Source organism: Sinocyclocheilus grahami, unplaced genomic scaffold (assembly GCF_001515645.1).
Source record: "Sinocyclocheilus grahami isolate Dianchi unplaced genomic scaffold, SAMN03320097.WGS_v1.1 scaffold354.1, whole genome shotgun sequence".
NCBI lineage: Eukaryota > Metazoa > Chordata > Actinopteri > Cypriniformes > Cyprinidae > Sinocyclocheilus > Sinocyclocheilus grahami.
In genome coordinates this window covers 913,101-932,407 of record NW_015505533.1, presented here as the reverse complement: position 1 = coordinate 932,407, position 19,307 = coordinate 913,101, and the positions used below count along the sequence as shown (strand labels likewise).

Genomic DNA, 19,307 nt, shown 5'->3' with positions numbered 1-19,307 from the left:
CCGCTTGCACTGTTTAGCGGGGCGCTTTGGTGTCCCAGGCACTGGCGCCACATCCTCACCTTCCAAGGCTGCCTCAAACAGATGGTGGTGCTCCGCCACACTTACGTGACAGGCAAGCCCATCGATCACCAAGCCTTCTGAAAATACTGATTGAGGTTCTTGCAGGAGCTGAGTTTGGATGTGAAAAAAAAGTAGTGGGTGTTTTTGCCACCCACCAAGGTGGACCTCAGTGAAAGAAACTGCTGAAGCCACCCATATTCTTCCTGGTCAAGGGCCAGCTGGGCGGCACCGAAGGCCTGGTTGGTCTTGTGGGCCGATATCTGCATAAACTGAGAAGCGATTAATTTTAATTTTTAAAGAGAAAAACATGCAGAGAGATAGAGAGAGTAAGAGAGAGAACCACTCACGTTGATGACAAATTTGTCCTCAGTTACGGTCTTCCTGGCGTCCTCCACCTCCTTAATGGTAAGGTTCTGGAACACCCCACCGCAGTGTCCATAAATACTGGCCCAAAATGCGGTGAGGTGCCCATAAAAAGACCACTGGTCTTTCTTCTCCAGTGCTGTCTCGAGGCGATCAGCACAGAAAAAAAGAGAAGCATTAAGGGGCACGTGGGATGCCAAAGTATGAGAGGCAAGAGAAGTCGAGAACTTACTCAGAATCTCAGGGATCCTCTTCTTGGCTGCCTTGGAAATAAGGCGGCCCTCCTTGGCCTGTTTCACAGCCACCTGGTGGACCGCCATGCTGCACCTTACCGGGCGGATGATGGACTGGATCTCCCTTCTGAGGCCAAATAAGGTGACGCGGTAGAGCTGGCATGTGGGCGGCGGGGTTTCATTGACAAACTGTAGAAACTGAGCCACATTTTTCAGGTAGTGGTGAATTGTAGGCTCAGTTATTTTGGCTCGTCTTAAAAACGAGAGCCAGGACCGCATCTTTGCCGCGTTGTTTAAAAATGTCATGCTGGCCAGGTCAGTCTGGCCAACAGAAATGTAGGCAACAAAGTTTTTGATCCGGAAGACCTTCGGAGACACGTTATTTATAAGTTTGGGTGAGGGTTCGGCGCCCTCGTGGTGCCCCCGGAACTCCTTGATGACCTGATCTGCGAAAAGAAAACACACAAGAAGGACCAGGTGAGCCGGGTCGAGGGCACAGAGTACAGGTAAGAAGCGACAAGTGTCATACTTACTTAGTGCCGCCACGTGGTTCAGGAAAGGGTAGGCCATCTGAAAGGAGCGCGAGGACTCGCCGTGGTCTTTCTTCAGAGGCCCGGCGACCGGCTGCTCAGGGGGCTCGCCCTCCCCCTCCTCCTCTCCAGGGCCGCTGAGGGCAGAGAGCAACTTCCTGGTAACTTTAGCGACCTATGAGAGGGGGGGATGGGACGCGAGCGCCTCTTGAGCAGCCGGTACCGCTGGGCGACATCTCGCAGGGCAGTGGTGAGAGTGTCCACCTGCTTGTTTACGCTTGTTTTTTACAAAAAAAATCTCGATTTTTGCAGCTGGGGTTCGAACACTCCTCCTCCTCCTCTGGAAGCGATGGTTCGTCCAAGACGTCCTGGTCCTCATCGAGGTCCAGGGTTGACACCATTGGTTTGGATGGGTTTGACACCCTCCTCTCCAGGGCCGCTGAGGGCAGAGAGCAACTTCCTGGTAACTTTAGCGACCTATGAGAGGGGGGGATGGGACGCGAGCGCCTCTTGAGCAGCCGGTACCGCTGGGCGACGTCTCGCAGGGCAGTGGTGAGAGTGTCCACCTGCTTGTTTACGCTTGTTTTTTACAAAAAAAAACTCGATTTTTGCAGCTGGGGTTCGAACACTCCTCCTCCTCCTCTGGAAGCGATGGTTCGTCCAAGACGTCCTGGTCCTCATCGAGGTCCAGGGTTGACACCATTGGTTTGGATGGGTTTGACACCCTCAAGCTGGCAAGATCTCCCAAGATCTTTTTGCGCTTGCAGGCCCTAATCGCCTCAGATCGGGCCCCCTTGGTGAGCTCTGTGTGGGTTTTGAGGTGGCGGTCCAGGCGGGTGGTTTCCTTCTTGCAGCCAGCAATGGGGCAGGTGCCCTTCCTTACATTAACCCTGCCGGATGCGATGGAGCGAAGGAGCTTTCTCTCCATCTCGTTGTTCACTTTGTGCATCAAACGCAGATGCTGGCTAAGCTGATGAAACCCTCTGAGGCACAGAGGGCAGTCCTCGACAGGCATGTCTTCTTTATATCTGTATCTTTCTTACGACGAGCACAGAGCCAAGATCAAGACTAAAGTCAGGGACACTGCGCGTGCAGGGGTCACTCATACCCTTCCGGATCCAATTTGCAGTCTATTTGATCCCACTTTCATTCTAATACATTAGAGTGCACTTACCAATCTATTTTTACACTTTCTAGTCTGTCTCCACGGAGAAAACAGGTAAGCAGGTGAGCATCCCAGTTGCAGCTTATTCAATGGGCGTTCTGTATGGGGTCCGTGGATGCATGTATTCACACATTATATATTACCACTTAATATTACTTTAATGAAACACCTTGACCGAACTTTAACCATTTATTGAACAATTTAAAAAACATTTCTTACGGAACATATTTTAAAATGAAAGGAGGAACTCTTTACATTAACATTAAAAACTATTTACATTAGCAGTCATTAAAAACACCTATAAAAACACACTTTTTATATTAAAACATTACTTTTTTTTTAAACAAAAGAAAATTTTAAAATAAATCGGTGAAAACAATCATAGGGAAGTCCTCCACCGGATCCATTAGGCCCTCTCCAAATTCCTCTGTAAAACAGACCATCAGGTTAGTCTACCATCAACTGCAACATTATAAGAAATGAGATTATAAACTGATTCTTACTCAGGAATTCTATCAATTCTGCATCCTCTGCAGGTGAGGCAGATGATGCCGTGGATGAGGCTGCAGCAGGTGGTGGGGACACCTCAGCTGGTGGGGACAACACTTCAAGAAGTGCGGCCCCCACCACCTGAGAGAGCATCCCCCACTTCTTGTGTTGGCGCAGCCCCCAGCCCAGATGGCGGGACCTGGACTTCTGGTGGTGCGGCCTCCACCAACTGGGGTGGGTAAGGCCCAATCTATATGGCCTGTTGGCCCCAAACCTGAGAGGGTGGGGCGCAGACCTGAAGAGCCACAGGGGTCTCCGGTGGTGCTGGCGGCGCCGGTGCTGCTGGTGGGGGCCCTGGCCTTGTGTGGTCCACTGGAGGGCCTTCTGCGGGTGGGGCTTCTACCCGGGGCTCCTCCTTCTCCTTATGAAGTCTCGTAGCCAGCGGGACCTTCGGGTCTGTGGCACGCAGTGCATCGATCTGCTTCATCGAAGCCCTCCACCTCATGGTGTGGAGAGCCTCCATGCATTTGGCCTTCTGAAACAGAAAATGTTTGTTAACGCTTAATTTACGAATACAAATAAAGATATTTCACATATTGTTAATTTAACGTATAACTGGTCAATACTTACCGAGAGGTCATTGTGAGAATTGGTCACATGCCGGTCACTGAATTTGAATGTATTGCCACATATTGGGCAGACCTCATTGCGTAGAAGCACTCTGGAACGGGCCAGTTTGATTAAAATTGCCTGTTCCTCCAGATTAAACACACAGTGTGTGATTCTTAAATGCTGGCGAATATTTGAATAATCCCTATTGCAAAGTGGGCAGCTCACCATCTTGAATGATCTGGAAAACACAGAAAGACATAAAACTGTATAATTTGCATAAGATAACTGACTCTCCACAAAGATATAATGTACATAATATTGAAACATCCCATGTGCAATTTATTTGACGGGAGGTTCATAATAGCTTGATGGACATATGTAAATAAAGTCAACAATTCAAAGAAAGGTGTCATTTTTTTACTGAAAACACCTCTACTGTGCTCAGGATAAGCAATGGAACCCAAAAATGTAAGATATTAGGCAAAATATTGTTCAATTTACATAAAAATTAATTGTAACTGAAAACATCCCATGTGCAATTTATTTGATGGGAGGTTCATAACAGCCTGATGGACATATGTAAATAAAGTCAACAATTCAAAGAAAGGAGCCATTTTTTACTGAAACGACCTCTACTGTACTCACCACACTCAACAGAATCCATTCATGTCCTTTTCGTGTCAAAATAGTGCAATCTTGGCCTAAAAATGAATGTTCACGTAACCCCTATGAAGGGCCTGCTAAATAAATTAGAAATGGGATGTTTCTTTGTGTTTGATTTAAAATAATAGTCATATTGGGGCCAGGGCCAGGGCCTAGGGGCTTCGAATGCTTGACCGTGGGACCCTCAAGTACACCGTGGAAAAGGGCCAAAGCTCTCAGCATAAAAAAAATCAGCAAAAATATTCAAGGAAAAATACAGACATGTGCTGGCCCCTTTTCTGACTTTTTGACCCCTAAAGGAGGTCGTAGGGTCACCAAACTTTTCCGCCCGATCGAGGGGGTCCCCTTGAGACAAAGATTTCGAATTTGGCATGATTGGAACTCTCCTAGTTGTTGCAGTTAAAACATCCCAATTCCAATGTATTCAGCAGTTTCGAGAACACACATAAATAAAATCTATTTTCCATATGTATGAGTGATATTGTTGATGAAACCACCTCTACTGTACTCACCACACTCAGCAGAATACATTCATGTCCTTTTCGTGCCAAAATAATGTAATATTTGCCTAAAAATGAATGTCGACGGAACCACTATAAAAGGCCTGCTAAATAAACTGTAAATGGGATGTTTCTTTATGTTTGATTTAAAATAACAGTCATATTACAAGATTTTTCATCCGTTTCTCTGTCTGCCATTGAAGTCGATGGGAGAGACCCAGAAACAGGCCCGATTTCAGTGAGACTCACGGCCGGACTTAAATGGCTTAAGAAGCGGCTAGGGCCCTCAAACTCGGGGGCCCGAACGAGGGGCCTAAGACGGTGGTGCGTGCCGAGTTTCGGGGTCCGGTGACCTTCCGTCTCCATACGGGAGACGTCTCGCTTCCCATTTAAGCGCGCAACTGTTTCGTGGACGCGCGGTCCCTTTTCGATCAGAGCGTCTTTGGCCGGAAGTCGTAAAACAGCCAGGGAGGGCGCCGGTGAGCGTTCGCGGGTCGGGGGCGCCTGCCCCCCGCCTTAGGGCCGCGTTCGGACGCGTTCCGTAAAAATAGTGGGTAAGCGGACAAATAGTGGGTTAGTGGGACACGGGGGGGGGCGGGGGCAAGTGGTGAAAGGTCGAGGTCAAAGTCGTTCCGGCACGATAGCGGGGAAATGGACAAATAGTGGGTTCGTGGGATCCTGGGGGGAGGGGCCCTAGCGGGGGTCCGCAGGGGTCGAGGCTGTTCCGCCATTTTAGCGGCCAAATGGACAAATAGTGGGTTCGTGGGACGAGGCCCTTGGCCCAGGGGACCAACCCATGTACCCTGGTAGAGAGATGGACAAATACCGACACTGTGGACGCACAGGCTCTAGGGTTAGAGCCCTGCACAGTCATTTCAAGGGGAGAATGGACAAATAGTAGGGTTTTGGGATCGACTACCCCATTTTGCCCCCCAAAATGATTGGAAACAGACCTTGAAAGGCTCCATGGACGGAGGGGTGGGGTCAACAGGTCGGTGTCGCCCCTACGGGTGTCCAAAACCCCCCTATTCCGGGGTCAGCAAATCGGAGCGTGCGGGGGGGTGAGGTAAGCAGAAACGTCCCAGTCCCCCTTTAGAAAACAGGCTAAAGGTATCCAAATTCACCCTGCGATCCATCCGGGGCACTATTGGTCCAATGGCAATTTTTTTGAATGGGCTTTTTTCCACGAACCCCCTATATGTACTACCTTATTAAAGTTAAAAAAGTGATGTAGCCAAGAGCAGTGAGAGATTTTCTCTCTTTTGTTTGATTATCATGAATGAGAGACAGCAGGAATATTAGACTGCTGTCACATTTAGAGCCCGGATCCAATATACTCTTACACACGTGTTTTCTTTCTCGGCTGTTTGCTTTCACTTAAGACCTAAATTGCTGTGTTTACGAGGATACTTGCAAAGACGAGCATTTTGACACATACAAGTGTGTGTGTTTAACTGTTCATGGCCTATAAAGCGGCAAAAATAACTGTTATTTTAGTAATGTTCAATACTCCCATGCTCTATGAGAAGCATCTTCAAGTGCGCGTGTCTCTCTGACAGCGTTCAGAAACAATCTCTCAGCGCACATATGGTGAAATTAGTTCTCTTTCAGCAGCTTAAAGTCACTTGTTTTAAAATTGTAATGCTTATAAATGCATGCAAATGATAAGTTTTCTTGACCACATTGCACAGCAACGTCACATGAGCATGTAACTTCGATAGAAAAGATGGTACAAAATCTCTACCTGTTGACAAATTTCTACCGGTTAATCGTGTCTACCGGTATTATATATTGCCCACCCTTAATGCAGGTTGTTGAGGAGAGATGATTTAATGGCCGGAATGGCCAAATTTTGCCTTTACTGTTACAAGCTATCAGATGTGAAATTTTCACCTAGATGATACAATTTCAAAAGAAATCTATATCTACAGAACTAAATATCATTGAGACTTGGTGTTGAGTACATTTGAACAGCTGTCATTTTTATTTATGAACGATGATTTTCATGGTCTTTGAAAACCTGGATATATGAGGGAGTTTTAAAGTGGGATTTGTACACCTGGAAAAACCATGGCAATTAAAATCCTAAACAGTCATAGATATTTTTATAATGATTATATACTGCACTGTACACACACAAAGCAATTTAGCACATTCAAACCTCACTCAGTATTCCTCAAGAAATGTACGCATCTAGTTTGTTGTGTCCTTTACTTGTTGTGTGTTATTAGCTCTGTGCTAGAGACCCTTGTTTGTCATTTAATGATAATAGTTCAGAGAAGTGGCTTTTCTTCCAGGGTGCACATCATGAAAGCTCTTCTGTAAATGAGTTAATCCGTTTCCTGCTCCGACCCACAAGTCCTGCCTCCTTTCAAATACCACAAGACCAATCAGAGATGACAGAAGACAGATTGGAAAATTCTCGCTCTGGAAATTTTCTGCTCGCTCCTTCGCCTGTAACGACCCGCCGCTATAGCGACACATCAGTGGGGCCGTCCTCTGAGACAAAGGGGGAGGAGTCTATCTCAATGACAAGGCAGGGGCGTCGGCTTTCTTTAAACCCCACCCCTCACCAGCCACCGTCCCCGTGTCAGGTCTGCTTATCCTTATTTCTGCTTGGGACATGTGCAGATAGAAGACATTCGCCCTGTTCTTTATTTCCAATTCCTCACGTCCCTGATGTCCGCAGAGGCTCCTTCAGTGAGACCTCTGACCTCTCCCAGCTTAACAAATCTCTGGAGAGCATCACGGGCCACAGACATCAGCCGGAGAGAGGGCAGTACCGGCCTGCCCGCAGCCACAGCGATGAGGGGCACACCCTGGAGCCACCTCATGATGCACTGACCTCCCGTCGCAGAGCCAGTTTTTGTGCTGGCGAGCGCTGTCTGGCTGATGCGGTAGGTGGAGGACACGGTGTCGCCTTGCTACTTTAGAGGAAATCTCTGGTTTTCTCCAGCCTTTGCAGTGGTTCTGCTGTTGCTCCCAGGTGCCTGTATGACTTCTAATCAGTCTAATATGCTCAGATGCATTCTTCTCCTTTGCACTTCCTCTCGGTGGCTGTAACCGTACTTACCTATCCTGCAGGTGTGGCTGTTCTCTTACAGAGGAGATCCCAACTGCCCGAAACCTACCCATTAACCACGCTTATGATATGCCTGATGTCATGCTGCTAACCTTCTTTATGAATCATGTTTTCATTCACTTAACCTGGTTGTTTGTGATTTGCATGCCTGCTATTACTCATTGTAGCATTTGTTGGTGTGTGCTGTTTTATTTAACAATCCAACATACTAAAGAATGGGCCAGATTTACCAACAATTTTAGCTTTAAAAAACTACTAAAGACTTGTGGTGAAAAAGTTGTAATGAAAAGGCGTGGACAAAGTTATTTTTGTGGCTGACCTTATTGCATATGCATTTGTAGGTGTTTCCCTTTCAGACACAAAGGGAACAGAGTATTCATGCAAGGTGATTTAGTAAGTTTCACGTTTAATTTATTTATAAAGCAGTTGACCAAAGTGCTGTGCAAAATTGTGTTAATCCATCAACCACATTAAAATAGACATTCACAGGACATTGAAAGCACAAGAATACAAATAGGTTTTTATAAGACTTTTAAACTCAGATACTGTAGTCACTGTTCTGATAATGACAAGTTATTCCTTAAGTTGAGTCCAACTACTGCAAACCCTGCATTGCAGTCTAGATCTGGGTACCCGAAGAAGATGACTGGTCTGTGATCTGAGTAATCTGACTGGGTTGTGTTCAGTAATCAACTCTGAAAGGTATCGAGGAGCAAGATTGTAAGTTAATTCTCTCTTGAAACCAACAATGAAGTGACTTAAACTGCAATTCATCGACTGGCCACTAGAGACTGGCTCCAAAAGGGAGTCAGTCCCATAGACCCCCCATGTTAAAATGCCCAACTTTACAGCAGAAAAAAATGTTTACAGCCTGGTACAGTTCTTTTACAAGTGGTTTTGGTCTATAGCTAATTTTGCCCTTCATGACAACTGTGAGGGGGTGATTTATTTTTGTAACTCATCCATTTAAATTATACTAAGCCTTAAAATTCTTCATAAGGGTGTGGCCACTTGAGTGACAGGAGGATTGCCACTGCTGTCACCACCGTTAAGACAGGCGGGTGTGGTTTCAGCAACCAGCTCCACGCACATCCAGCCTCTTTGGCCATTCTCAATCATCCAGGTGTGATGCATTGCCAAGATGGCGATGGCCGGCTCCGCCCACTTTGGGACTTCAAAAATGCTCTTCAGAAACCTACGGGTGATGTCATGGACACTACGTCCATGTTTTTATACAGTCTATGGATATGACACACCATATCTCCTAAATATAGAACCAAAAGGTAGCACGTACAGTGGAAACAGTAACAGTGCCAAAATTGAGCCCTAAAGGGACACCACATGTAACATGTAGTAAGGTTTGCGCTAGTCAGTTTAGAGGTATTTGCACCATTATTTAACACCCCCAAAAAGCATGCCTTATTTTGTGCCTGTGTTGTTAGTAGATTACCTGCACCTACTTATCAACCCTACGTTAGTTTGCACCGCTCTTGGTAGATTGCGGTCATTATCTAGATGAGCTGTGTTCTCTCATTTGTGCATTGTCAGAAGATCAACAGCAGAGCTTTCCATTCCAATCATTGCTTCTATGGGATTGTGGTCTAATGCGAATTTGCCCTGTTCTGTAAATCTGGCCTATAATTTGTGTTATGTAATAGAAGTGTACTGGTTCTCATTAGTTTGTTTCCTCTTCTGCAGTCTTCTGTTCTGAGAGTCCAAAGCCAGGCTGCACCTGATGCAGCTCAACACATGCAGACGTTCCCTCCTGTCTCCTCAGAGACCCCCACGCAGGCCGCCAGACAGAATCTGTCCACTCCCCTGCCGCTGGCGCTTCTGCAGGGTGTCTCGATCGCACCGCAAACCATAGATCAACAGCAGCTTGCACCTACAGGTCAGACTGCCGAGCTGAAAGCACAGGCCCACGTGCTCCAAACTGCAGCGTCGCATCAGCCATTCTCTGTGCCACAGAGTGCCGTGGGTCTGAGTTACCATCCTGCCGGGGCAGAGCTAACAAATGCACAGACATTTCCACCTGTGCAGCTCACTGCAGTCGCAGCTGCACACAGTCTCCCATCTAAAACAGAAGCAGCGCTGCCTGCAGATCAGAGCTTTCAGAGCGGAGCCTCCAGCGTGCAGCATATCCCACCAGCATCTGCACAGACTCGACAAACACCTGTGTTACACAATTTGCAGCAAATCACTGCGAATGCCACAACAGATGGGCAACTCCGAGACTTCTCAAACATGCAGCAAACTGCTCATGTGCAGCTGAGCCAGACAGGCCCTGCACCACCTGTCCCACAGGTATGCTTGTTTGTCATCTTATTTTTATTTTCTCAACTTTTACATGGACCCCTCTAGCACTATAACTCCCATTGGAGTGAACTTTGTGCTTTGTAACTTTGCAGATATTTTTCATGCACAAACAGCAGCATTACACACTAAAAGAAATAATGTAAATGTAAAAATGCATAGTAGGACCCCTTAAAGCCCGGGATACACTGCACGATTTTTGGCTGTCCAGACGAGAGATTAGCATCGGAAAACAGTCGTGGTGATTTCTATGATCGCAGCTCCTAATCGGTGGTCCTGTGTCGTACAGTGAGAGAGGTTCAAAGACAGACATTGTCACGGTCATGTGACCAAAGATAGCCTACGATAATTTTCTGACAGTGTCAGAAATTCAGCATGATCATTGTGTTTGCTGCTACGACCCACGTTTGCTGACCAGCCAATAAAAAATGTGACATGAAATCAACGCAACATGGAGCTAAAACCTAAAACTGCTAACCTCAAGCTCTTATCCCTTCCTCTTTCACCGCTTCCACTTTTTTCAGCACACATACAGTATAAACTACAATTGCCAAAGTGTGATTAGTCAGGCTTTTTGTTTACCACTAGTGCATGCTGATGACATTTTTATTCTTCAATAGTAACTTGCGTCGTAGCCTGTGTGTCAATTGGTGTCATCATCGTACAGTCTGTAGACATAATAATTCATTACATTTATATAGCGCTTTTTCTAGGCACTCAAAGTACTTTACATTGTCAGGGGGTATCTCCTCATCCACCACCAGTGTGCAGCATCCACCTGGATGATGCGACGGCAGCCATAGTTGCGCCAGAACGCCCACCACACACCAGCTTATTGGTGGAGAGGAGACATGGTAGACATGTCGTACCCGAGTTTATTAGATCCATGTCGCACAGTGTGATTTGCAATGATCTTGTAGGATTACTACAATTGTGCAGTCAACAGAAGGCTTTAAAGAAAAAAAAATGATGACTGACTAACTTGTAAGCTTAATCTAAGTTTATGTAACTGGCCATAGGGATGCCCAATCCTGTTCCAGGAGATCTACAGAATTCAGCTCCAATCCTGCCCCAACAGACATCTGTAATTAAGTTTTCCTAAAGATCTTAATGAGCTGCTTCAAATTTATTTTTTCAAGGTTTGGTCAAGTCTAGTCACAGTTGTTTTTCCTGAGTTCAGTCAAGTCACAACTGATATTCCTGAATCTAGTCAAGTCACAACTGATCTTCAGGAGTCAATTCACAGCTGATCTTCATGAGTCAAGTCAAGTCACAGCTGATCTTCCCAAGGAGGTCGTCTATGAACTTCCTGCCTGTCTTGTTCTGGCCAAGGAGGCCGCCTATGAACTCTCTGGCTATCCTGTCACAGCTATAGAGGTTGTTCGCGAACTCCCTGTTCGTCCTGTCATAGTTATAGAGGCCGTTTGCAAACTCCCTGCTCGTCCTGTCACAGCTCTAGAGGCCGTTTGCCTCATAAAATCCGCACTGGAGAGACTTGGTGTTGTTTCAAAATAAATATCATCAAAACATATATCGGCTATTGGCCAAAATTATTTGAAAAATATCGGCATATCGGATATCGGCAAAAATCTAATATCAAGCATCCCTGGTGATTTGTGTAGTTTTGTGTAAAAAGTCCAATGTACAAAGTGGCCACTTTTGACTGGCCAAATTTAGCATGCGTTTAGCTCTTCTGTTCATGATGGTGGTTATTCTTCCCATGCTACAATGCACTTTTGTCTCCTCCTCCAGTTTCCTTCCATTAACTCAGCTCAGTCAGTCAGGACCCCTCTTCCTGGATGTGACCCGTACCCCACCTGCTTTCCCTCTGTGCAGTCATCCCTCAGTCTGCCTGTCCTGACACACCCCAACATCTCGCCAATGTCATGTTCGCAGATGGAGATCTCAAGTCTGCTTTATTGTCAATTCTTCCACATGTACAGCACATACACACAGAGAATTGAAATTGCGTTACTCTCAGACCCTTGGTGCATACAGATAACATAAATACAGATAGGTACAGATTAAATAGAAAATACAAAAAACAACTATACAAATATACAAATAAGGTAAAATGTAAAAAAAAAAATATATATATATATATATATAAAGCACAAGACGAATACATACAAAAACACTGCGACTCACAAGACAAAAAACACGAAACCACCTTTCTGTCGGGAGAGAGAGAAGCCGCAGCGTGTGAACGCGCCGCCATCTTGGAGAATCTACTCTGCGCTAACCCAGTACCCCCACCTGTCCTCCACTTCTCTTATACCCACACGATGTCCCACTCCACCCTTTGCTGCTCCAGTGTTCGCGCCTCCAGTTCCCACAATTCACCAGTACCAGCAGGCCTATTCTGTTGCTCAGCAGCCCGCCATAAACTACATGGCCACTCTCTCCCAACATTCCCACAGTCAGGCCACACCCACAGTGCACCAAAGTCTCCACCCCTCTCCAAACCCCGCCTCTATGTGTGCCAGAGTCCCTCCCACTATACAAGCTCCGCCCACCCAGGTAGGGTATGTCAGTGTCTTAAAGGGATAGCTCGCACAAAACTTGGCACATTGAATGCTTACTTTTGAATCACAGTCACAATGGTTTTCAGAGGAAATATTAGGTTAGGTTAGGTTACTTTATTCATACCCGCAGGTAAATTTGTCTTGCAGTAAAATGACAGTGACATCCATCCATAACACAAATTCAAAAAACACATTTAAAAATATAACACAACAGATAACAAAAATATGATACAAGATACATGATATACATTCTTCAAGGCTCCCCCATCCTACAGCTTATTTAACACAGTTAAAACAGCGGGAACAAAGCTGTTTTTATATCGCTTTGTTTTACACCTTGGGATTAAAAACCTCTGCCCAGAGGGAAGAAGCCGAAACTCACTGTGCAGAGGGTGGGAGTCATCATTTAAAATAGAAGTAGACATTCGTTGAAACCGTCTGGTATACAATGATGTTGGATCCAACTGTGACTCACCCACCAATCGACTAGACCATTTAACGATCTGGTTTAAAGAATTTCTCGCTTTTAAAGATGTTTGACCAAACCATACGACCAGAGAAAAAGACAAAACTGATTCAATAAAAACACGATCAAAATTTCAATATTTACCCACATACTAATTCGGTAGGGATGTCCTGATCAGGTTTTTTTGTGCCCCCGATCCGATCTGAGTCATTGAATATTGAGTATCTGCCGATACTGAGTCCCAATCCGATACTTGTAAATTTCTAGTGTTTGGTGTACAATTCAAGTACATTAAAGTTATTAAAATCAATCAATTTATACCGAGTTGCGCAGACAGTAAAATTAATATAAGTATGTATATGTAATATAATATAATAACATACACTCTCTCTCTATGCACACACTATATAAAGACTTTGGTAGATGTAAACATGCTACAATTTTAAGCATTGTAAACAGATTGTGTTGTCACAATTATGAATATGGGACTGATGATATAAACTTCTTGTATATTATATGTACAATAAGCAGAATAATTACAACATAAGGTTAGAAAGCATGAAGTGTCAGAATGCCAGTCTATCAGTCAAATCCAAAACGGTTGGAAAACCCACCTAAAGGCGCACACCGCCACCTACTGCATGACCCTGGCATGACAGCCGATGTAAAATAAGGATCGGGCTTAGGAGAGCTGATAACGATAAGTTAAAAAAATGCTTGATCGGCCCGATCCTTGAGATCGGCTCGGGACATCCCTATAATTCAGTATTAATATTCAAATTCAAATTTTATGAATGTTTATCCAAAGGTCGTAGTTTCCCATTTTTTTAACTATAAATTTGAAATTTAATTGAAATTGAATGAGTCTTGTCTATTCATTTATTTAAAAAAAAAAATAAATCTTAAATTTTTCAGGGAGTCTTGACCAGCCATTCCCAAACTGTTCACGTGGACCAGAACTCGTCCAGTAGCTCCGATCACGTCCATGTTTCTCAGATGATGACACACCTGACTCTAGCTCCTGCCCCGAGCTCCAGCGCCAGCCATAATGCGCCTCAGCCTCCCGCAGTACCGCATCTCTCGCCCTTCAGACCCGTCCTCGACACATTCGGCTCTGCGGTGCCCGTGGACCCAAACCAGGCTACTCAGAACTCCAGCCCAGCCTCTTTACTCACCGTCCCGCATTCAGGAGCCGGTGCCAGCCTGAACCAGCAGAACAGCAGTGTAAAGCCAGCGCTGCAGCAGCAGCACAGCACCAGCGGATGTGGAGGAGCTCCCACTGACGTATGCTCTGAGGTGAAGCTCTTCTTCAAATGAAAATCCCATAATACAGCAACAACCTCGAAACACCATAAGTGATGTGTACAGTACATGCACTGGTCACTTGAAGGAAGTACCATTGCCGTTTACGACCATGTGATCATGAGTGGGGTGTTTTCACATTTTATTTTCAGAATCAAAATCAGAATTGGCTTTATTCGCCAATTGTGTGCAAACACACAAGGAAGTTGTTGTGGTTTTTTAGGAGCTCTTGGTACATGCATACATACATACATATGACATGAGAACAGAAAGAACATTTAAATAAGACTAAAGAAAAAACTAAAAATAAAGAATAATAATAATAATGTGTCATGAATGGAACAGAAGATTAATGTACAGATATGTGCATTATTTACTTGTATATACAGCTGTATAAATAAAAATATGAATATGAAGAGTTCAGAACAGTTCAGAAGCCTCAAAGTGCCATCTGAAATTTTCTTCTAAAATGAGAATTTTTATCAGACTCCTATGTTTTTGTTCAGTTATTTCACTTTAATGGCAATGAAAATAACCTATTCATTGCCATTAAAGTGAAATTACTGAACCTACATATAGAGTCTGTTAAAAATGCTCATTTTAGAAGAAAGTTTCAGATGGCACTTTGAGGCTTTTGCATCTGAACTCTTCATATGTATTTTCATAATATTTGAGAGAGAGGTAAATCAGAGGGTTTTTTCTTAACTAGAAGAACCTAAAACCCTCAAATTACTCTCTGCCAGGACTGTCAGCATAAATTATCCTTGCATATTTACATATTTTGATGTTCGTTGGACATGGCCAGACTGTAGGTACATTGTAATACATTTGAATTACAGGCATAAATTTGTTTTGTATCATCAGTCTTTACAACTATAAACAGTTTTGATGCTGCATTATCTAATATTGTGTTCAAAATGAAGTGGCAGGCAGTAATGCATAGATTTGTGTAGGGAGCATCAGGAGATAAGGTTTATTATGAATGTAATTCATTCATTGGTTTAGTCCAATTAATGGACTGTCTTACTAAGCTTTTGTGAGTGCTGTATATTTATATCTTTATGTTTAGCCTAGCAACACGTAAACAGCAATCTCTGTTGGAATCATGTGCCATTGCCGTTGAACTCATTGCCTTCTGTGCACTTTAGGAGCATGTTCCTGATAAACAGACGGCACCAGCTGGTTCCACGAATGACAGGTGTGTTTCTCTGTTCACAGAACAGTGCTGTATTCTTTTGTCATCTCGCACGCTTTCGGAGTTACAAACCTCATGCATGCAGAAGCTCAGTGATCGGATCTCTGCTCTTTTGCAGTATAAACTCAGATGCCACATCAGGTAAAGAGATGAGCGATGGGAACGAGGGCTCCGGCAGAGCTCGAAGTGAATCACGAGTGCGAAAACCCAATCGCAAAACGTCCCGCACGCGCTCCCGCCAAGACAAGATCAACAGACCCAAACTCACCATGATCAATGTGAGTCACAGATGAAGAATGTCCAAACATGATGTTTAGATGCTAGCTGTCAAAAATAAAGTGATTTGTGAAGCTTATAATTGTTTGAGTGTTTCACAGGTCAAAGCTCAGACATGAGTGCTGGTTTAGACATTAGAACACCTAAAATAATTTGAAAAACGTCTCTAGGTTACGTATGTAACCATGGTTCCCAGAGGGAACGAGACGCTGCGTCGAGTCGCTTTGGGAACGCCCTTGCGTGATTGCGTTCTGAAGCACGTGTCAAATCCATCCAATGGAGCAGTGAGACGTCACGAGCAGGGTGACTTTCTGTTAATGTTGACATAGTTCTTTCAGAGGCATTTTTTTGAAGTTCCTGTTGTTATATTCTCTGTGACTGTGTTACAGGTGTGTGACACAGGAGACAAGATGGTGGAGTGTCAGCTGGAGACTCATAACCATAAGATGGTGACGTTTAAATTTGACCTTGATGGAGATGCTCCAGAGGAGATTGCCACATATATGGTGAGATCTTCACCTCTACTTTCTCTCTCCCTCCCCATATGCCCTTCTCTTCTTCTGACAAACTCCCAGAGGTGATGCGTTTCAAGCTCCTGTACTAAAGTTTATGGATGCTATTTTTCTTAATGTAAACGTGTGGTAGGATTTGGAGTAGGAATGGGAAAAACATTTTTCTAATCTGTAAAACTAAACATGCAGTAACATCTGATTATTTCATTATTATAACCATATAAATAAATTTCATTAAAAAAACTTAAATGAACTCAAATAATAGACTCTAAATTCTGTGTGGCTATTAAGCTGCTATATCCAGAACATGTTTTATTAATGTGTAAGATTGCAACATTGCTTGGCAGACCTGAACTAACTCCACTTTGTGTCTGGAAAAAATACTCAGCAACAGCACAAGATATACAATTCTTATTTATTTTTTTAATCATAAATGTACAATTATGTGGTTGGTAGCATTGCATTATTTGTATGTGGCAAATAACACATCTGTTTTTGTCCTGCAGTCTGTGTGTCAGAACACAACCATTTTTGGAGAACCACTGCATTAATGCTTTATTGTCATGTTCAGACAGTGTTCCTCATATACAGCTCATTGAATCTTAATTGGTAGATGGCGTACTGTATCTGCTTGTCCTGGATAGATGAGTGGGCTCAAAGTGCTGGTTCTTGTTGATGTTCCTCCAGGTTGAGAATGAGTTTATTCTGTTGCTGGAGAGGGAGATTTTCATCGAGCAGCTGAAGGAGATCATGGATAAAGCCGAGGACATTCTGAATGAGGATGCTGAGGGTGAGAAGGCCTCTGTCCAGACCTCACCGCTCTGTCAGACGCCTGTCACAGCAGACTTCGGCCCGCAGGTCAGGCCCAGTGCTTACTTAATACAGACATGCTTTAGATGGAAATGCACCAGCTATCGTGTTCTTGAGTATGGACACACAGGATACAGTGGAGCTGAAGTCACACCTTAAGGAAATGTGCTTTCCTCATAGTGCATGATTGCAGAAAATATCAGGGTTTTCCATCTCGATTCGATATCAATTCATGTGTATATACTGTATACTGTAAATATAAGGGGATACAAATATTTTGTTGAATCCCTTTTTTAGCACCATTTTAAACTTGGCTTAAATTCAGTATTTGCTTGCATTCGTTGTGTGTAATTATGCGAGTATCATTAAAAAAAAAAGATGTAAGTTATTAACTTTTTAAATTTCTCATTTAAAAATCTAGTGTCTAAATATTTATTCAAATGAAGAACTTAAAAATAAGTAAGCAGGTATGACCTGCAATATTCTAGATATATTTAATAAAGAGCCATACAGGTAAGCCATACATTAAAAGTAAGCAATACCTGAGGGTTAAGAAAACCATACTAATGTTGCCTCTCCATCACTCTCCAGAATAAAATTAATACTGTAAATGTCATCGGCCACGGACTGGATTCGTGACAGATGTAATAATCCATGCATAATATGCTGTAATTTTTACCCAAAATTGCTGCAAATACCTGTATAATGAAACTGTCGTCTATCCTACTTAAACCCATTCAAGTGTATTGTCACCACTGATCTATATATAATGACTCTATTATAGACCAGTTATTGTCAACCCTGGTTTGTTTGGAGTGCTCCATGATCCACGTGACCTTGCAGCGATGCCAGCGAGATCAAAGCTTGTCGCAACTCTTGTCGCAACTCAATGGCACTGGCTTTAACTGAAGCGCTACATTTTACGATTTACACCACATTAAGTGCACCAAAATGGTATATATTGTTTGAATTTAGTATTAAAACGTATAAAATTTGAAAGCTGAGACTTTTTCATATCGCAAGCAGGGATATCAAGAGCCTGGAAGCGTGTGTCAGCGTTAGCAACTCTGAAATATATGTTTTTATTGATAATTGGAGCAACACATTTTGTGTGAAAATAAATAAAAAATAAATCATAAATGGTGTTTTTTAAAAACAAAAATCATATAAATGCATAAGGTATTTTACCTACATAATACTTTCATTTAGCCCCAACAGCAGGAGCGGAGTTTCCCCAATATAATACTTTTACATATTCTTCAGTTATTGAAAAACTGTTGATTTAATTACCTTGAACAAAACTGCAAACCATTAAAGTCTATGTAAAGTCTATTCTGAAAATAGTTTCTAAACACATTATAAATGTTAGAAATGCATTGCTGAAACAGGATTTTTTGGGTGGGGCTAAAATCATGACTCGATGCAATGGAGCCACTGAGCATGGCCCCTCCCCACGTCTATAAGGGGTGTGTTCGACTTGAAGCAGCGCTGTGCAGACCGATCATTGTAGGACATCAAAGTACAGTGAGAGCTGTAGAGAGCAGACGGCTCATTATGCTTTCGAATCATTCTCACGGTACTTTGTCATACAATGATTGGTCTGTGTAGCGCTGCTTCAAGTCGAACACACCTAATAACTAGTGCATTAGCATCAGTGGTTCACCCGCTAAATAGCGAGCTACTAACTTTATCGTTAGTTACTACAACCTACAGTTTGCTAGCTAGCTATACCTTCGTTGCGTAAATGCATTATTTCCTAGTTGCGATCATTTACAAAACATCTCGATCTCCTTATTTAAATTAAGCTGCTAGAGGGAGCATCCATTGGTGTTGTAGCGGTTTTACTGGGTCTGTGCGCGCAACATGTGGGCGGGCAATATGCTAATGTTTCATGTTGACTTCAACATGAAACGGCTTGGGATTCATTTAAAAGGATAGTTCACCCAAAAAAGAAAATTTGATGTTTATCTGCTTACCCCCAGGGCATCCAAGATGTAGGTGACTTTGTTTCTTTGTTTTCTTTGACTTTGTGAGAGTAAAAAAAACATGCACAGACAAATCCAAATTAAACCCTGCGGCTCGTGACGACACATTGATGTCCTAAGACACGAAACGATCGGTTTGTGCCAGAAACCAAACAGTATTTATATCATTTTTTACCTCTAATACACCACTATGTCCAACTGTCTTTGAGCGCGCGCAGGCATCCGG

The 19,307-nt window shown here is 43.6% G+C and overlaps 2 protein-coding genes across 2 annotated transcripts in view; both read left to right on the top strand.

Annotated features, from left to right (window-relative positions):
- LOC107548737 (serine/threonine-protein kinase WNK2-like) overlaps positions 1–11,098 on the top strand; it is a 54,023-nt gene extending 42,925 nt beyond the window's left edge. Inside the window, exons 9-11 of the mRNA XM_016229538.1 lie at positions 6,913–7,512; positions 9,396–10,001; positions 11,030–11,098. Of these exons, the coding sequence (XP_016085024.1) occupies positions 6,913–7,512; positions 9,396–10,001; positions 11,030–11,098 (1,275 nt within the window). The remainder of the gene's footprint in view (positions 1–6,912; positions 7,513–9,395; positions 10,002–11,029) is intronic.
- Positions 11,099–11,738: 640 nt separating this feature from the next.
- On the top strand, positions 11,739–17,357 carry LOC107548736 (serine/threonine-protein kinase WNK2-like). The gene is made up of 7 exons (XM_016229537.1): positions 11,739–11,917; positions 12,245–12,530; positions 13,917–14,297; positions 15,452–15,501; positions 15,617–15,776; positions 16,164–16,280; positions 16,974–17,357. Exons 1-7 carry the CDS (start codon positions 11,739–11,741, stop codon positions 17,253–17,255), a joined length of 1,455 nt encoding a protein of 484 aa, XP_016085023.1. The 3' UTR covers positions 17,256–17,357.
- The last annotated feature ends 1,950 nt before the right edge of the window (positions 17,358–19,307 follow it).

What these genes read in the sequence shown, in the direction of transcription:
- LOC107548736 (XM_016229537.1), top strand. Translation starts at nt 11,739, where the DNA reads ATGCACTTTTGTCTCCTCCTCCAGTTTCCTTCCATTAACTCAGCTCAG. An exon ending in TGTTCGCAGATGGAGATCTC is followed by an intron (nt 11,918 to 12,244) that starts AAGTCTGCTTTA and finishes GAGAATCTACTC; the next exon opens with TGCGCTAACCCAGTACCCCC. An exon ending in TACAAGCTCCGCCCACCCAG is followed by an intron (nt 12,531 to 13,916) that starts GTAGGGTATGTC and finishes TAAATTTTTCAG; the next exon opens with GGAGTCTTGACCAGCCATTC.